This window comes from Canis lupus, chromosome 16 (assembly GCF_003254725.2).
Source record: "Canis lupus dingo isolate Sandy chromosome 16, ASM325472v2, whole genome shotgun sequence".
In the NCBI taxonomy this organism is placed as follows: Eukaryota; Metazoa; Chordata; class Mammalia; order Carnivora; family Canidae; genus Canis; species Canis lupus.
In genome coordinates this window covers 10785298-10803418 of record NC_064258.1, presented here as the reverse complement: position 1 = coordinate 10803418, position 18121 = coordinate 10785298, and the positions used below count along the sequence as shown (strand labels likewise).

At 52.6% G+C, this 18121-nt stretch overlaps 1 protein-coding gene across 7 annotated transcripts; it reads left to right on the top strand.

The window, feature by feature from the left end:
- Positions 1-10353: 10353 nt before the first annotated feature.
- Positions 10354-18009, top strand: POLD2 (DNA polymerase delta 2, accessory subunit). 7 transcript variants are annotated; one of them, XM_025433477.3, is made up of 11 exons: positions 10354-10494; positions 11714-11958; positions 14489-14610; positions 14775-14898; positions 15176-15290; positions 15453-15651; positions 15934-16014; positions 16171-16328; positions 16554-16681; positions 17138-17239; positions 17570-18009. In XM_025433477.3, exons 1-11 carry the CDS (start codon positions 10448-10450, stop codon positions 17728-17730), a joined length of 1482 nt encoding a protein of 493 aa, XP_025289262.1. In that variant the 5' UTR covers positions 10354-10447; the 3' UTR covers positions 17731-18009. The 7 variants fall into 7 exon arrangements, with proteins under 7 accessions (XP_025289262.1, XP_025289273.1, XP_025289280.1 ...); XM_025433488.3 differs by lacking the exon at positions 10354-10494 and adding an exon at positions 10501-10656; XM_025433495.3 differs by lacking the exon at positions 10354-10494 and adding an exon at positions 11000-11128.
- Positions 18010-18121: the final 112 nt, after the last annotated feature.

Genomic DNA, 18121 nt, shown 5'->3' with positions numbered 1-18121 from the left:
CAGCTGGTGACCTCCCGCCCACTGTCCTCCCCATCTGTGGACCGTCCCCGCGGGGACAATGTGCAGAGCCACCGAAATGGAACTCTGTCGCCCTGGCTGCCCTGCTCTGCGTCAGCGACACCGCCACCATCCCGCTCCCCAGAACTGCCAGACCCCCCAAGGCACCCTGCCCCGCCGCCCCCTCCCGGGCTGGCCCGTCTGGATCACCCCGAGTTCCTGCCTGCCTTCACCCACGGCCCCCCGTGCCTCAGGCCACAGTGACTGGACTGGGAGGCCATTGCCCCCAGAGGGACACGACCTCCTCCCAATCCTCCATCTCAACGGGCTCAGGGAAAACATGTCCAGGCCAGGAGGGAACCTGCCCTTGCTGCCACCAGAGCTGCCACCTGCTGCCCGCCCCCTGCTGTAAGCGGCCCCTCAGAGCAGCTACAGCTCAAGCAGGTTCCCTTTGAGAGATGCCCACTCCTTCCTCCCTCTGCCCTACTCACTGGGCTGGGACCTCTTAAAAAAGTTATCGGGCCAGAATTTCTTTCTTTCCAAAGGGGAAAATAATCATAGACGTTGACAGCAGCGATCAACGTACCCAACCAGGGTCATGACATCTTTTATTTGCGGTCTCCAACGGGACCCTAGCTGAGCCTGGGGACACCTATCATTTATTCCTATCCGATCAGCGACCACCCTCTTTCTGGGGCAAAATCCCCAACGGATATTGGTAAAACCCACAGCACACCTCCCAACAAGATTCCAATAGATCCTTCACAACCCCTCCCTAGAATTACTCAACAGCCTATAAATAATTTATTTTTATTTATGATAGTCACAGAGAGAGAGAGGGAGAGAGACAGAGACACAGGCAGAGGGAGAAGCAGGCTCCATGCACTGGGAGCCCGACGTGGGACTCAATCCCGGGTCTCCAGGACTCGCGCCCTGGGCCAAAGGCAGGCGCAAAACCCCTGCGCCACCCAGGGATCCCTCAACAGCCTATAAATAAAGAAGCCCTGAGGGCGTCAAGCGCATGATAGAGAAGCCTCAGGGCCTTGCGATCCACCACCACCCCGCCCCCGCACTCATGCCTGTAGCACCCCAATCTCACCTGTGAGGAAGCCACGGGCTGGGGATCTCCGAGCAGCAGTAGTAACACCATCACCCCTCAGGACCCTGTTGTTCCTAATCCCCGCATGCTGCTGACACCTGTTCCCACTGACTGCAAATAGTTCCCAGTAATTGACCTGTGGCTGCCTTCCTAGTGTTCCGGCCCATAAGGGCAGCCAGAATCTTTCCACCTTCACCTGGAACAACAGCAGCACATCAGGCAGTCACACCCAGCGTGACACACGGGGTCCTTCTCACTCGTCACAAACCTCAAAAGCTGATGAGGATGGCACACTGTTCTCTGCAGGCTCGACTCTTCCAGAACGCGGAGACGATCTGCTCTTCTGCTCCCTTCTCACACCTCCTCCCAGTAAGAGCATCCCCCACCCCTCCACCAAAACTTTTGGCCTTAAAGAGACATAAAGCCTCCAAAGAAAAAGTATAGTTTGCTCACATTGTTTTGAAGCCTAGAGCATCTGACCTCAAAACCAGGACTGCACAGCTGCTTGATGCTGATGGATCACCTTTTGAATCCCTGGGACAACGGCCAGAAAGCGCCTCTAACCATGCAGGAAGGATCTGCGGATGCTCTTACGTAGAGGATGAAAATGGCAAATGTGGTGCTGAATCTGCCCCTACGACTCCATCCCGAAGTCACGGAGGCAGCACCATTGGCTACTTCAGCCTGCTGTTGTTACCTGGGCTTGTGCCTTAGCTTAGGAGAAAGGTCTGGTGGCTGGTATGCCTCTGAGCGGCTCAGGACTTCAAACGTTGTGGAAAACACCTGCAATGGGATAAAATTAAAAATGGGCTCTGATGGGGGCGCCTGGTGGCCTAGCCGGTTAGGCCTCTGACTACTGATCTCACCTCAGGTTTTGATCTCAGGGTCGTGAGCTCAAGCCCTGCAATGGGGGGTTTAAAAACAAAAAGGCTTAACAGAAGGGCTTCTGTGTCCAAAGCTTATCAGACACCACACTTCCACCAGCTTCTCTGGCTGCCACGAAGGTTCCCGGCGTTCCAGACTCGACTCCCCGGAGGCCGAAGCAAACAACCCCATTGACACTTCTGCCAAAAACACGGCTCTCAAGCCAAACCTCTGTCGTGGTCCAAATAGACATTCTCCCAAATGATAATTTGGAAAAACTGACAAGCGATGCCTTACAACTGGTCCCAGAAGAGGAAAAACAAATTGGAAATCTAATAATTTTGGGATCCAGAGAACTCCGGTTTAGACCAAATAACAAACTAACCCAACTAGAAACTCTCAAATTCCCATTACTTACCACTGTACATGCATTAAACCACTGGCCTCCTGACAAAGTGGAAGCATTCATGAACCAACATTGATGGGAAAACAGAGTAAAGCCCACGACTGCCTCCCTCGTTCGTCACACCTTCCAAAGTATAAATGCAGAGGGGCCGGTTCATACAAATGGACTTCACACAGCTTTCCCATCTCATGGATTTAAACATGGTTTAGTCATGTTCCCTTTGCTCTCTCACTGGACCAAAGCTTGCTCTGGTAGACAGGCCAACTCCTCTTCTGTGGTTAAAATTCTGTTAGAAAAAATTATCCCCTGCCTAGGGAACCCTCTCACACTTTCGGGGTATCAGGGAGCCCACTTTACCAGTCAGGTGCTTCAAGACATCTGCACAGCCTGACTGGCTTTCTAATACCTCCATCGTGCACCATGCTCCATCCTCGGGGTTAATAAAATGCAGTAACAGCACTGTTTGGAATCAACTGGCAAAATTCGTAAAGAATTCCAAATACCTTGGCTCCACCCCCTTGGGAGCACACAGATTCTCACACTTTGAGGCAGTCCCAGGACGTACAGTACCCTTGATCCCTGGCTCCTCTGACCACCGGCTGATAAAAAGGGAGATCCCTCTCCCCAGTGTTCCCAAGGGAGAGTGACCTGAAGCATCACACACCTTGCAATCTGGAGATTTTGTTTGTTGGAAGAGACATCTCCAGAAAGACTCTTCAACCTCCCTGGAAAAACCCCTTATCAGGATCTGCTCACCAACCTTGTGCGGACACACTCCAGAGCGTAGACTCTTGGACTCGCATGATGCATCTGAAAGCAGCAAACCCCGACTGGCACTGTGCACCGTCTGGTGACCTGAGAGCACAGAATTCCTGGAATTGACGTGGATGAGATCTGACAAGACACTTGCCCAAGATGTTGGACAGGCCCATGTACCTTTACTCACTGTCATGTCTTCTCTCTCTTTCGTGGAAAGGAGGAAACCTCTTCTATGATTATGGCCTCTTGGAAACAGGCCTATCATCATCCTGAAACAATTATTTTTTCTCTTGCCTTTTCTGAAAAGTTAGAAGGCTCAGGATTCACAAGAGTTTCTTTCATCTGAACTATTATTAATGGACTCATACATGTTTTCAATAGTAGTCTGTAAAGTTGTAAATTCAGAGATCGTAAATTTACGAATATGGTTCCAAAGAGTTCTTTTGAGATAGTGATACTGTTTTAAAGCAACTTTGAAGTTTTCAGCTGTTTTACAAAAAGCTTATCAGCTGCTGCTTCATGTTTATACCCGCACCATATGTTCCCAAGGGTGCCTGCTTAGTACTCCTGTTGTGCTCTTGCAATACCCACTGTCCTGCTGCCATGGTCAACCCAGTGTGGAGTCAACCCCAACCTCGCGGGGAGGAGTCTGAGTCAGAGTAAATGCCAGTAAATATTTCGGTGGGTTACTTTCAGACCTGGAGTTCCGGTTTACAACCATCATACAATTTGGAATGATAGTGTTACTTCTCCTGCTTTGTATAATTAAGTTTTGTATTTCGTTGCCTGTCAAACTTTTAAAAAATGATGTACCTGGGAACCTGGGTGGCTCAGTCGGTTAAGTGGCCAACTCTTAATCTCAGCTCAGGTCTTGATCTCAGGGTTGTAAGTTCAGGTCCTACATTGGACTCCACACTGGGTGTGGAGCATACTTTAAAAAAAAAAAAAAAGATCTACCGGTTAAGGTGATGTTGGCTCTATGCTTCAGGATGATCTCCACACTTAGGACCTTAAGCTCCCAGTTTACTCCAGTGGACTTTTGGTTTACAAGGCCCCTCCCCAATTCCTTTTCCTCTATGGAAGAACTGCCTTGTTCTCTGGACTCACACATGGTTTTGCTGTAGCTTGCCTGTCCTGAATTGCCATTCTGTTATTCCCAAATAAACTCATGTTTGCTGGTAAAATAACGGAGTTTTATTTCTAAAGTTAAAAGCAACAAGAGAAAAATGACTGATTACTTACAAGGGAAACCCAGTAATGTTATCAGCTGACATTCTAGTACACAAAGAAAACCACCAACCAAGAATCCTATGCCCAGCAAAAGAATTTGTTGAAAACAGACCTATTTTAAAAGAAATATTAAAGGGAGTTATTTAGGCTAAAAGCAAACGACCCAGACAGTAAATTGAACCCATATAAACAAAGAACAGGGGCACCTGGGTGGTTCAGTGGTTGAGTGTCTGCCTTTGGCTTGGGTTGTGATCCCAGGGTCCTGAGATCCAGTCCTGCATTGGGTTCCCCGCATGGAGCTTGCTTGCTTCTCTCTCTGCCTGTGTCTCTGCCTCCCTCTGTGTGTCTCTCATGAATAAATAAATAAAATCTTTAAAAAAAGAACAAAGAACAATGGTCATGATAACTATATAATTATAAAAGACACTACAAATATAGGATTTTCTCTTTCTTCTATTGACTGATTTTAAGAGAAATTTTTGGGCTCAGTTGATCAAGCATCCAACTTTTTTTTTTCATTTATTTGTTTACTTATTTATTTATTAATAATAAATTTATTTTTTATTGGTGTTCAATTTGCCAACATACAGAATAACACCCAGTGCTCATCCCGTCAAGTGACCCCCTCAGTGCCCGTCACCCATTCACCCCCACCCCCCGCCCTCCTCCCCATCCACCACCCCTAGTTCGTTTCCCAGAGTTAGGAGTCTTTATGTTCTGTTTCCCTTTCTGATATTTCCCACACATTTCTTCTCCCTTCCCTTATATTCCCTTTCACTATTATTTATATTCCCCAAATGAATGAGAACATATAATGTTTGTCCTTCTCCGATTGACTTATTTCACTCAGCATAATACCCTCCAGTTCCATCCGCGTTGAAGCAAATGGTGGGTATTTGCCGTTTTAATGGCTGAGTAATATTCCATTGTATACATAAACCACATCTTCTTTATCCATTCATCTTTCGATGGACACCGAGGCTCCTTCCACAGTTTGGCTATTGTGGACATTGCTGCTAGAAACATCGGGGTGCAGGTGTCCCGGCGTTTCATTGCATCTGTATCTTTGGGGTAAATCCCCAACAGTGCAATTGCTGGGTCGTAGGGCAGGTCTATTTTTAACTCTTTGAGGAACCTCCACAGTTTTCCAGAGTGGCTGCACCAGTTCACATTCCCACCAACAATGTAAGAGGGTTCCCTTTTCTCCGCATCCTCTCCAACATTTGTGGTTTCCTGCCTTGTTAATGTTCCCCATTTTCACTGGTGTGAGGTGGTATCTCATTGTGGTTTTGATTTGTATTTCCCTGATGGCAGGTGATGCAGAGCATTTTCTCATGTGCTTGTTGGCCGTGTCTATGTCTTCCTCTGTGACATTTCTGTTCATGTCTTTTGCCCATTTCATGATTGGATTGTTTGTTTCTTTGGTGTTGAGTTTAGTAAGTTCTTTATAGATCTTGGAAACTAGCCCTTTATCTGATACGTCATTTGTAAATATCTTCTCCCATTCTGTAGGTTGTCTTTTAGTTTTGTTGACTGTATCCTTTGCTGTGCAAAAGCTTCTTGATGAAGTCCCAATAGTTCATTTTTGCTTTTGTTTCTTTTGCCTTCCTGGATGTATCTTGCAAGAAGTTGCTGTGGCCAAGTTCAAGAAGGGTGTTGCCTGTGTTCTCCTCTAGGATTTTGATGGAATCTTGTCTCACATTTAGATCTTTCATCCACTTTGAGTTTATCTTTGTGTATGGTGCAAGAGAGTGGTCTAGTTTCATTCTTCTGCATGTGGCTGTCCAATTTTCCCAGCACCATTTATTGAAGAGACTGTCTTTCTTCCAGTGGATAGTCTTTCCTCCTTTATCGAATATTAGTTGGCCATAAACTTCAGGGTCCACTTCTGGATTCTCTATTCTGTTCCACTGATCTATGTGTCTGTTTTTGTGCCAGTACCACACTGTCTTGATGACCATTCTTCTGCATGGGATGTCCAATGTTCCCAGCACCATTTATTGAAGAGACTGTCTTTCTTCCAGTGGATAGTCTTTCCTCCTTTATCGAATATTAGTTGACCATAAAGTTGAGGGTCCACTTCTGGATTCTCTATTCTGTCCCATTGATCTATGTGTCTGTTTTTGTGCCAGTACCACACTGTCTTGATGACCACAGCTTTGTAGTACAACCTGAAATCTGGCATTGTGATGCCCCCAGATATGGTTTTCTTTTTTAAAATTCCCCTGGCTATTTGGGGTCTTTTCTGATTCCACACAAATCTTAAAATAATTTGTTCTAACTCTCTGAAGAAAGTTCATGGTATTTTGATAGGGATTGCATTAAACGTGTAAATTGCCCTGGGTCACATTGACATTTTCACAATATTAATTCTGCCAATCCATGAGCATGGAATATTTTTCCATCTCTTTGTGTCTTCCTTAATTTCTTTCAGAAGTGTTCTATAGTTTTTAAGGTATAGATCCTTTACCTCTTTGGTTAGGTTTATTCCTAGGTATCTTATGCTTTTGGGTGCAATTGTAAATGGGATTGCCTCCTTAATTTCTCTTTCTTCAGTCTCATTGTTAGTGTATAGAAATGCCACTGATTTCTGGGCATTGATTTTGTATCCTGCCACGCTACCAAATTGCTGTATGAGTTCTAGCAATCTTGGGTTGGAGGCTTTTGGGTTTTCTATGTAGAGTATAACGTCATCAGCAAAGAGGGAGAGTTTGACTTCTTCTTTGCCAATTTGAATGCCTTTAATGTCTTTTTGTTGTCTGATTGCTGAGGATAGGACTTCCAGTACTATGTTGAATAGCAGTGGTGAGAGTGGACATCCCTGTCTTGTTCCTGATCTTAGGGGAAAGGCTCCCAGTGCTTCCCCATTGAGAATGCTATTTGCTGTGGGCTTTTCGTAGATGGCTTTTAAGATGTTGAGGAATGTTCCCTCTATCCCTACACTCTGAAGAGTTTTGATCAGGAATGGAAGCATCCAACTTTTGATTTCAGTTCACATCATGACCTCAGGGTCATGAGATCGAACCCTGTGTCAAACTCTGTACTCAGCATGGAGTCAGCTTGAGCTTCTCCCTCTCCCTCTGCCCTTCCCCCCACCCGTGCTCTCTAAAATAAAAAATAAATTTAAAAAAACTAATTTTAAGAAAAAATAAAATAAAAAATAATTAAAAAAAACTAATTTTAAGAAAACCTTGTAAAATAAGACATATATAATGTATTATTAGGCCTATAACATAGAGAAATATATGTGCAATATATTTGCCAACAAGAATACAAAGGATGTGAGGTGGGTGGAATCAGAGATGTAAAGGGATGCGTGGTAGTGTAGTAATATAATGATGTGTCATTGGATTTGTAATATAATATAATATAATATAACATAATATAATATAATATAATATAATATAATATAATATAATATAAAACAGTAGGCCAAAAGTGAATAGAACCATGTGAGTAATGTTCCTAAAGATTATTGGAATTAAACTAGTATAAATCTGAATGTGACTCTGCCAGTTAAGATGGATAAGTAAACCCTAGAGCAACCACTAAAAAACCTCCTCGGGTCACCTGGGTGGCTCAGTGGTTGAGAATCTGCCTTTGGCTCAGGGTGTGATCCCGGAGCCCCATGATCAAGTCCCAAATCAGGCTCCCTGCATGGAGCCTACTTCTCCTGTCTCTGCCTCTCTCTGTCTATCATGAATAAGTAAATAAAATATTTTTTAAAAAATAGTAAATTGTCAATAGAGTATAAGTCATATATTTAAAAAAATCTAAAAAACTCCAGGTGCATTTCCATAAACAATCTGAAAATGAAACTTTAAAAATCCAGGACGCCTGGGTGGCTCAGCGGTTGAGTGTCTGCCTTTGGCTCAGGGTGTGATCCTGGAGACCCGGGATCGAGTCCCACATCAGGCTCCCTGCATAGAGTCGGCTTCTCCCTCTGGCTGTGTCTCTGCCTCTCTCTGTGTCTCTCATGAATAAATACATAATTTTTTTTAAAAAATCTATTTACATAGCATCAAAAAGAATAAAATACCCAGGAATTAGCATAACCGAGAATGTGAAACACTTGTACACTGAAAACTAAAATATATTGCTGAAAACAACTAAAGAGAGGCTTTCTCAGCCTCAGTGCCAGCTTCTTGAAAACCTCCACGCCATAAGAGCCAAGTGGAAGAAGCAGCAAACGCTCAGTCTGAGAAGAAGAAAGAGGTGGCCGAGGTCCAAGGAAACCGTAGCTTGTGCACCCATGGAAGCCACAGGAGCAGAAACAAGGAAAGCCAAGGCCAGGGATGCTGGTACCAATCACTGGGCTGCATGCCTACTTTCTAGAGCTTGCTTCAATGAATCTAGAACATCCATCACCAACTGATTGGAATGACCACCTTTGAGAGACCCACCTTGGTCATACTAAAACAGTCCCTTTTGGTCCTTTGCCCTGGGCCTGTGACTTTCAGGACTAATTCTGTTTTCATTTTGCAGGAATGGGAAAATCCTTCCTACAATTCACGTGGAATCTCAAGGGACCCCAAATAGCCAAAGCAATCTTAAAAAAGAACAAAGCGGGAGGATTCATGCTTTCTGGGTTTCAAAATCTCAGCAAAGTTGCAATAATCAAAACAGTATGAAATGGCATAAAGGCAGACATACAGGCCAGTGAAACAATGAGCCCAGAAATAAACCTTTGCATGTGTGGTCAAACAGTTTTTGATAAGGATGCCAAGACTAGTCAATGAAAAAAGTACAGCCTCTCCAACATATGATGTTGGGAAAACTGGATTTCTACATGCAAAAGCCAGAACCCTTTACCTAAGGTGTTCTGGAACCCTTACCTAAAGCCATATACAAAAATTAATCCAACATGGATTGAAGACCTAAACCTAAGACCTATAAAACTCTGAAAAGAGGGGATCCCTGGGTGGCGCAGCGGTTTGGTGCCTGCCTTTGGCCTGGGGCGTGATCCTGGAGACCCGGGATCGAACCCCACGTCGGGCTCCCGGTGCATGGAGCCTGCTTCTCCCTCTGCCTATGTCTCTGCTTCTCTCTCTCTCTCTCTCTCTCTCTCTCTCTCTCTCTCTCTCTGTGTGTGACTATCATAAATAAATAAAAAATAAAAAAAAAAAAAATAAAAAAACTCTGAAAAGAAACCATAGGGGGAAAACTTCATGACATCGGATTTGGCAGCGACTTCTTGGATATGATATCGAAGGCACAGCAGACAAAAGAAAGAACAGAGCATGACTGGACTTCATCAAAATGAAAACTGTGAGCAAAAGGCAACCTATGGGATGGCAGAAAATATCTGCAAATTACATATCTGATAAGGGATTAATATCTGGGATATATAAAGCACTCCTAAAATTAAAACACACACACACACACACACACACAAGACCATTAAAATACGGTCACAGGGGATTCCCGGGTGGCTCAGCGGTTTAGCGTCCGCCTTCGGCCCAGGGCGTGACCCCGGGGTCCCGGGATGAGTCCCACGTCGGGCTCCCTGCATGAAGCCTGCTTCTCCCTCTGCCTGTGTCTCTGCCTCTCTCTGTGTGTCTCATGAATAAATAAATAAAACCTTAAAAAAAATCCTTTATAAAACAAAACAAAGCACACAGTGCATGGTTGCTCTAGTGTGGACGCCCGGAGCGGCCCATGCACAGAGGAAGGGAAGGGTGCACAGGTGCACAGCCTCAGTGAGGGAGGGAAGGGGCCCAGGCTCGGCGGTGGCTGAAGTGGGGCGTCTAATGCCCTATCGGTTTCCCCCGAAGAGCAGCCCCTTGGCGAGCATCCCGGGTCGCGGGAGGGCCTGCCCCGCAGCGCGCACGCACGCGGCGCCGGCTGTCCGCCCACACGCACCCACTGCGAGGAGCCCGCCGCACGTACGCCGCCGCGAGCCCTTCCCTCGATCCACATTGTGGAACAGTTTCGGTTTCACGCGGAACGTGTCCAATCGGGTGGGCCCTTCGCGCAGCACACAGCGCCCCGCACCCCCACCCCCGCCGGGGCCAGGCCTCCCGCGCGCTGCGCACGTCACGCCCCCCGTCGTCGTGGAGACCAAGCCCGGCACCGGAAGCGGCGCGCCGGCAATGACGCGGCTGCGACTGCGAGCGAGCGGGGCAGCGCGGTGCGGACGGTGAGAGAGACCCGAGTGCGGGCCGAGGCGCAGCCCGTCCGCTTCCCTAACACGAACCCTAACCCTAAGCGCTCCTCCGCCGCGCGGGATCGCAGTCCCGGCCCGGCCTCCGCGGGCGGACAGAAGGCACTGGTCTCCGACAGTCGGGCGCGCGGGTCCCGCGTAGGCCGGGAAAGCCGGGGCGCGCGCGGTTGGGAGGCGAGGCGGGAGGCGGGGCGCGGAGGTGGCGATGGGCGGGGTGGGCGGGGCGGACAGCTCGGCGATTGGCAGGCGGTGGCGATGGGCTGGGCGGGGCGCGCGGATTGGCGGGGCGCGGGGGTGGGCGGGGCAGGGCGGGAGGTGGCGATGGGCGGGGCGCGCGGATTGGCGGGGCGCGGGGGTGGGCGGGGCAGGGCGGGAGGTGGCGATGGGCGGGGCGCGCGGATTGGCGGGCGCGGGGGTGGGCGGGGCAGGGCGGGAGGCGGCGATGGGCGGGGCGCGCGGATTGGCGGGAGGCGGCGGGCGGCGGGGCGTCTGAGGTCCCAAGTCCCGGGGCCCGCGTGGTGACGGCGGTGGGCTGGGCGGACGGGGCCGGCGGGGCTCCTAGTTGGGGTTTGGCTGGACCAGCCCAGAGCCGCGCGGCCGTGCCGACGAGGTACACGGAGGAGGGACGGTGAGCGCGCCCTGCACCCGGAGCCCGGGTCCCCGTGCGCGAAGGCAGGCCGTGCACGCACGCTATGTGGTTCGTGGGCGCCACCGCGGCCGTGGAAGGGGAGTGGGAGCCAGCGACGGTGCACCTGCGGGCAGGCTCTCAGCCCTTCCTGGGACTTGGGGTTCGAGTCCCTGAGATGCGGAGCCTTGGAGCAGAGGACAGACGGGTGTCTGTTTTATTTTTATTTAAAATAGGCTTATTATTTCCTGGTAGCTTATGTAAGAGTAAGAAGAGTAGGGCTGTCCTGAGTGTGTGCGAGGGGGCAGGGGCGGAGGGGCAGGGGCGGGGGGCGGGGGGGCAGGGGCGGCCAGCCAGAGATGTGAGGCAGGCAACAGATGCTCCAGGCGAGAGAGGCATCATCTGGCTTTCCTTGTCTCCCTGTTTGGATGAGGCGTCCGAGCTGAAGCCCTGGTGCCCAGCACGGTTAATGTGCTGTCCTGGGCCACGTGTGGTGTGGGCTGCAGTGGGGATGCAGGGGGGAAGCCAGGGGGTGCGCAGGGTTGCAGGGATCCGTCTGTGTTTTCACAGGGATCTGGACACCTCAAGCACGGTCATGTTTTCTGAGCAGGCTGCCCAGAGGGCCCACACACTACTGTCCCCACCATCAGCCAGCAATGCCACCTTTGCCCGCGTGCCTGTATCCACGTACACCAACTCCTCTCAGTCCTTCAGGCTGGGAGAACGCAGCTTCAGCCGGCAGTACGCCCACATTTATGCCACCCGTCTCCTCCAGATGAGGCCCTTCCTGGTGAGCCGGGCCCAGCAGCACTGGGGTAAGTGACGTGTTCCGGGAAGTGCTTCCTCCCCAGCTGCCCAGAGGGCCCTGAGCTTTCCCTAGAAGCCTTGGGAGAGTCAGCCTCTTCGAGCCTTCACTTCTTGTTCGTAACAAATCCTTGTTACGAGGATTAAATGAAGGAATTGGTGGTTTTCAAGGGAGGCTAGGTGAGCTGAGGCTTAGTTCTGGCAGGAACAGTGATCGTGTCATTGCTGTAGGGATGTCCTGTGTGCTGGCGATGTGCTTGTGTGCGCACACGTGGCCAGCCAGTATGTCAGCATGCAGACCAGGAACCGGGCCCTGGGGGCCAAGGTCCACAAACACCTGCGTCCCCCCGGGGGGGCTCCCTGAGTGCTCACTATGTCTTCTGCTGCCCCTCCGGGCCCTCCGTCCTGGTCGGGCACGAATCTCCCCTCCCTTGGGCTCCTCTGTCTTTCCTAACCCAGGGGCCTGGGCAGGGTGACGTCTTCTTTCTCCACCTCCTTCGTCCTCCACCTCTCCTCTCACATGATTCCCCCCGGGGGAACAGGACGCGTGCCTTCACCTTTCTGGGGCCGCGTTCCCCGTCTCACTGTGGATCCAAGTGGCTCTCCGTGCCAAGTTCAGTTCATCTGAAATGTTTATGGGGAGAACCGTGTTACCCCTCCACATCTGTTGGTCCCAGCCTTGGCCTCCCCGGCTCCAGGTCCGGTCGCGACTGTGGGGAGCAGTGGTGCTCAGGCCCATCCCACACCAGCGACAGACTCGACCCTGGTTTATTACAGGCCGTGAAGACAGCCAGACCTCAGGTATGTTAGGGACGTTTTCTCTTATCTCTGCAGAAGGGATGGTGCTGTTCACGTGTTCTCTGCCACGTAATGAGGGTCTCTTTCCTGTGGCTCCCTATGGCCTTCCTCACTTTTCTTGAAGTCCTTGGGGACCTTCCCCAGGCCCGTGTCACTGTTCTGGTGCAGGTTTCTCTTCCAGCCCCACCGCTGCTGACAACTGCCTGGTGACAGGCCCCCGGTCCCCTTTGGCCCTCACAGACAGTCAGGAGCTCACACAGTGGCCCGTGATGAGTGGAGCTTTGGCTGGATGATGGCCAGCGGCCAACTGTAGGCCTGCCAGCCTGGTGTGGGTGCCGGCTTCCCCACATGACCAGGGACTTCAGCCTGTCTGAGACTCGTTTCTCTCTCTCTCTCTCTCTCTCTCTCTCTCTCTCTCTCTCTCTCTCTCTCTCCCCCTGAACACACCAAGCTCTTTCTTCCTATTGATACTCCCTTCCCCTGGCATGCTCTTCCTCCGTCTTCCCTCATGACCTCCAGTGTCATGGGTTTCAAGAGGCCACAATAGCCACCGGGGCTTTCTCATTACCTTCCGCCTTGGCTCCTTTGTGTCTGCAGCACCTGTCACAGTGGCTGATCCCTCGCTGACTGCTGTCGTCTCTCCCTCTTGGGGTTGTAAGCTTGGTGAGGGTGAGGACAGGCTGTGCTGTCCACTCTGATTCTGGTGCCCGGCCCGGTGCCCACATGCTGTCCAGCCAGACAGAGGTCCTGCCCTCCACACAGGGATGCGTGGTTCTCCCCGGTGCTTGAACGGGCACCTTCCATCCCAGCTGTGCAACTTTGGGTGCGTCCCTTAGCCTCTCAGTGCCTCTGTTGCCTCAAGCACACGGTGAGCAGTAAGGCCTACTCTGGCGTGTTGGCAGGCGTGGGTAGGTTCCAGGGACAGGGCTCAGTGCTGCCCCCAGGGGCTGAGTGAGGGCTCAGCAGACAGGCTTTGGGTCTGTTTCTGTGGCATTGGCATATCTTTCTGCTGCTGGCGCCTCCTTATCTTGTTTGGAATGACTAGCCTCCACTTCCCAGGGTGTAGATCTGTGGAATGTTCTTGGTTATTCTGGGCAGAAGGGGCTCATGCTAAGGGCAGCTGGGCTTAGGAAGGGGCCAGTCCTGCTGCTGCATTATCCCTTCTGCTTCAGGCAGACTTTACTCCAGGCCCAGCGTCTTGACGGACAAACCCACCAGCCTTCCTCTTGCCTGCCTGGGGGAGCCCTGCACATCGTGCCTCTCTAAAGCTTTCAGGGGAAGGCTGGACTGAGACTGGGCATGCTTCTAAGAACTCACGATATAACTTAGGGATAAGTGACGTAATACTCTGTATAAGGTCCCTAGTTGGTCTCTGCTATCACAGACAACCCAGCAGCTTGAACCACAGAAATCTATTCTGCGTCCGTTCTGGAGACCGGAGCTCTGAATCCAGGTGCTGGCAGGGCCACTCCCTCCACAGGCTGTCCGGGGGACCTCTTCCTCGGCTCTTCTAGTTTCTGGTGGCTGCCCGCTTTCCTGCATGTCTGCCTATCTTACGAGGACATGGGACACGGGGGCCCAGCCACATCCCTTTGTCCTGGGGTCGAGTCTGTTAGTGTCGGGGGTGTCCTTGCACCTCCAGAGGCTGGGCCGCAGGCTGCAGTGCTGGGTGAGGCTGTTACGGCGCCCCGAGGAGGGCCAGGAGGGCTGCCGGGTCTCTGAGCATGTGTCTGTCACACCCAGGTGATGGAATCCAAATAAAGAAGCTATGTGAGCTGCAGCCTGGGGAGAAATGCTGTGTGGTGGGGACCCTCTTCAAGGCCATGCCACTTCAGCCATCCATCCTCCGGGAGATCAGCGAAGAGGTGAGGCTGGCCAGCTCCTGCAGGGGGCACCAGGAGGGCCACCTGTAGTGGACACAGAGATCAGGGCTGGGCCTCTGCCCCCTGGGGTGTGGGATGCAGTGACATCTCACCTATGTGGTTTGGGAGCCTCCGGCCCCAACACCACCCCCATCTCTGAATTCCAGCACAACCTGCTGCCGCAGCCTCCTCGGAGCAAGTACATCCATCCCGACGACCAGCTGGTCTTGGAAGATGAACTACAGCGCATTAAGCTGGAAGGCAGCATTGACGCGTCAAAGCTGGTCACAGGTGGGGCAGTGGGCTGTGCCTGTGGTGCTACTGCATTCCTGCCTCCCTAGAATGATGGCTGTAGGGGCAGGCAGTGTGTGAGGCTCCAGAAGGGGGTCAGTGGTTCCAGCCTCCACCCAGAGGCAGTAACCCCAGGAAGCAGGTGCTCAGGCCCAAGTCTTCAGTGAGAGTTTTCCCACATGGCAGAAGGAAACTGGCTGGCTTTGCCCCTGGGTGCCTGAAGGAGGGGGTAGCCTCTTGGGCTTCCCTCCTGGAGCCTGACACCGCTGCCCCCTAGGGACAGTGCTGGCTGTGCTTGGCTCTGTGAGAGACAGCGGGAAGTTCCTGGTGGAGGACCATTGCTTTGCAGAGCTTGCTCCTCAGAAGCCCGCACCCACCCTGGACACAGACAGGTGACGAGCAGGCGCTCAGGGGCCTGGCCAGTGGTCCAGGGGAATCACATGTGCTGGGCTCCGTGTCCCCAGCTCACCTGTGACCGTGGCAGAGCCTGCAAGGGGCCGGGCGGCGGGGTCACCTGCTCTCGGCACCCAGGAGGACCCTGACTTCTCCCACAGGTTTGTGCTGCTGGTGTCTGGCCTGGGCCTGGGCGGAGGCGGGGGTGAGAGCCTGCTGGGCACCCAGCTGCTGGTGGACGTGGTGACAGGGCAGCTGGGGGACGAGGGAGAGCAGTGTAGCGCCGCCCATGTGTCCCGGGTCATCCTCGCCGGGAACCTCCTGAGCCACAATACCCAGAGCAGAGATTCCATCAACAAGGTACAGCCCCACCCGTGGGGGCCTTGAGACGGGGCCCACCCATTCAAGCCCCTGCTTCTCCAGGGAGAGTTGGGGTGCAGGGGTCTCGCGTGTCTCTTGGCAGGGGCCCTACAATGATTCAGGCCCTGCTTTCTGAGGGCGGGGGGGCCCGTGGCACAGAACTCTTTCTGTCCCCTAGCTGTGGGGTCTTGCTCTGCTCTCCGCTGCCCAGGCAGAGCTCTGAGTGTCTCTTTGATCTGAACCTCTCTTGGGGCCTGACAGCCTATGGACTTCTATCCCCAGGCCAAGTACTTAACCAAGAAAACCCAGGCAGCCAGCGTGGAGGCGGTCAAAATGTTGGATGAGATCCTCCTGCAACTGAGTGTGAGCGAGCCAGCGGCTGGCCAGTGATGAGATTGGAGCCTCTGAGGCTGGGGTCGGGCACCGGAAGGCGGGCTGGGGGAGCAGAAGGGGTGATCCCCAGGGGCTGTGTATGGAGGGCGCTGGGCCCTGCAAGCTCCCCTGCCCCTGTGCCCCCAGGCATCGGTACCCGTGGACGTGATGCCAGGCGAATTTGACCCAACCAACTACACACTCCCTCAGCAGCCCCTGCACCCCTGCATGTTCCCACTGGCCACTGCCTATTCCACCCTCCAGCTGGTCACCAATCCCTACCAAGCCACCATCGATGGAGTCAGGTAGCCACCTGCAGCCACACCCCAGTCTGACCCCTGGCACTGTGCCTCCGTGGCACTGGGAGGGAGGCTTTGAATCAGGCTGCAGAGGGCCCAGTGGATCTGGACTCTTTCTCTAAGTCAGCTTGGGACACCAGCCGTGAGAGTGCTGGGTGAGCTCTGGGCTGGCTCCTGGGGGGCAGGGGTGGCAGCCCCCAGAGTAGGGACCAGCTGAGCCTTGCCTTGCAGATTCCTAGGGACATCGGGACAAAACGTGAGTGACATTTTCCGGTACAGTAGCATGGAGGATCACTTGGAGATCCTGGAGTGGACCCTGCGCATCCGTCACATCAGCCCCACAGCCCCTGATACGCTAGGTACTGGGACTCAGCCACGTGGGGTGGGGCCAGAGGGCCAAGGGAGTCCTGATCCGGGGCCTTGACACCCAGAGGGTTTGCAGCATGGATTGCACTCACCAGTCCTGCCGTGACCTAAGGGATAGTCCAAAAGCTTGACACCAGATCTGGAAGCTTCTCTGGAATCAGCTCTGTGTGTCGCCATGGCCCTGTGTAGGGCAGAAGGCTGTGGGGAGCACATTAGGAGCACAGTGCCACAGACCCGCCTAGCAGGGCACCCTCAGCACATGCTAACCTGACTCCGGGGCCCTGGGGCAGTGTCTGGAGGCATTTTTGTTGTCCAGAAGGGCAGGGCTGCTACAGCATAGCCTGAGCGAGTATGAACAGGCAGGAGTGGGTCCACACCCTGTGTGCACAGCTGCACCCTGACCCTGCGCCGCGAAGGGCTAGGCCCCAGCCACTGCGGGTTTTCTCTAGGTTGCTACCCCTTCTATAAGAACGACCCGTTCATCTTTCCGGACTGCCCTCACGTCTACTTTTGTGGGAACACCCCCCAGTTTGGCTCTAAAATTTTCCGAGGTGAGTCTTCTGGGGACCCCAGGCCTGGGGGGACTATCACAAGGGACTCTTTCCTGGGGACAGGGCTCACAGAGAAGGCCTCACTGGAGTCCCCAGGCCCCCTGGGGTTGGTGGCCTGAGCAAGGGCTGACCGGTCCACACCTGCTTGGTCAGCTGGACTTTAGCCTTTAACCTTTATGCTTTCTTGGCCCTTGCGTCCGGTCCAAAGGAGCTGGTATGGCCAGCACTCGCATAGTGCTGATGGGGAACTCCTGTTTGCTTCTGGTGACTCCCCTTGAGACGAGGCACACCCAGAACCTGAGGTGGGGGACCTATGTGGCTTCTTTGCAGGCCCAGAGGACCAGAGGGTGCTGTTGGTGGCTGTCCCAGACTTCAGCACCACACAGACTGCCTGCCTTGTGAATCTGCGCAGCTTGGCCTGCCAGCCCATCAGTTTCTCAGGCTTTGGGGCAGAGGACGAGGACCTGGGGGGCTTGGGTCTGAGCCCCTGACTCACTGAGACCCGTGCAACGTTGACACTGAGGTGGCATTTGCTTTATAACAAAAGCCTGAAGAAAAAAAAAAAAAAAAAAAAGCCTGATTGGAGCCCCTGGGTGGCTCAGTGAGTTGAGCATCCAACTCTTGATTTCAGCTCAGCCTGTGATCTCAGGGTTGTGGGATCCAGCCCAACGACAGGCTCCGAGCTCAGTGGGGAGGCTGCTTGAGATTCTCTCTCTCTCCCTCTCCCCCTGCTCACTCTCTCTCTAAAATAAAATCTTAAAAGAAAGAAAGCAAGCCTGCCTGGCGTGCTGGTGTTGAGCTCCTGGGCAGACCTGACGCTGGTCCCACTGGGCTTGCTGGGCCCAGGCACTTGCAGGAAGGCAGTTCTCCTCCACCCCACCC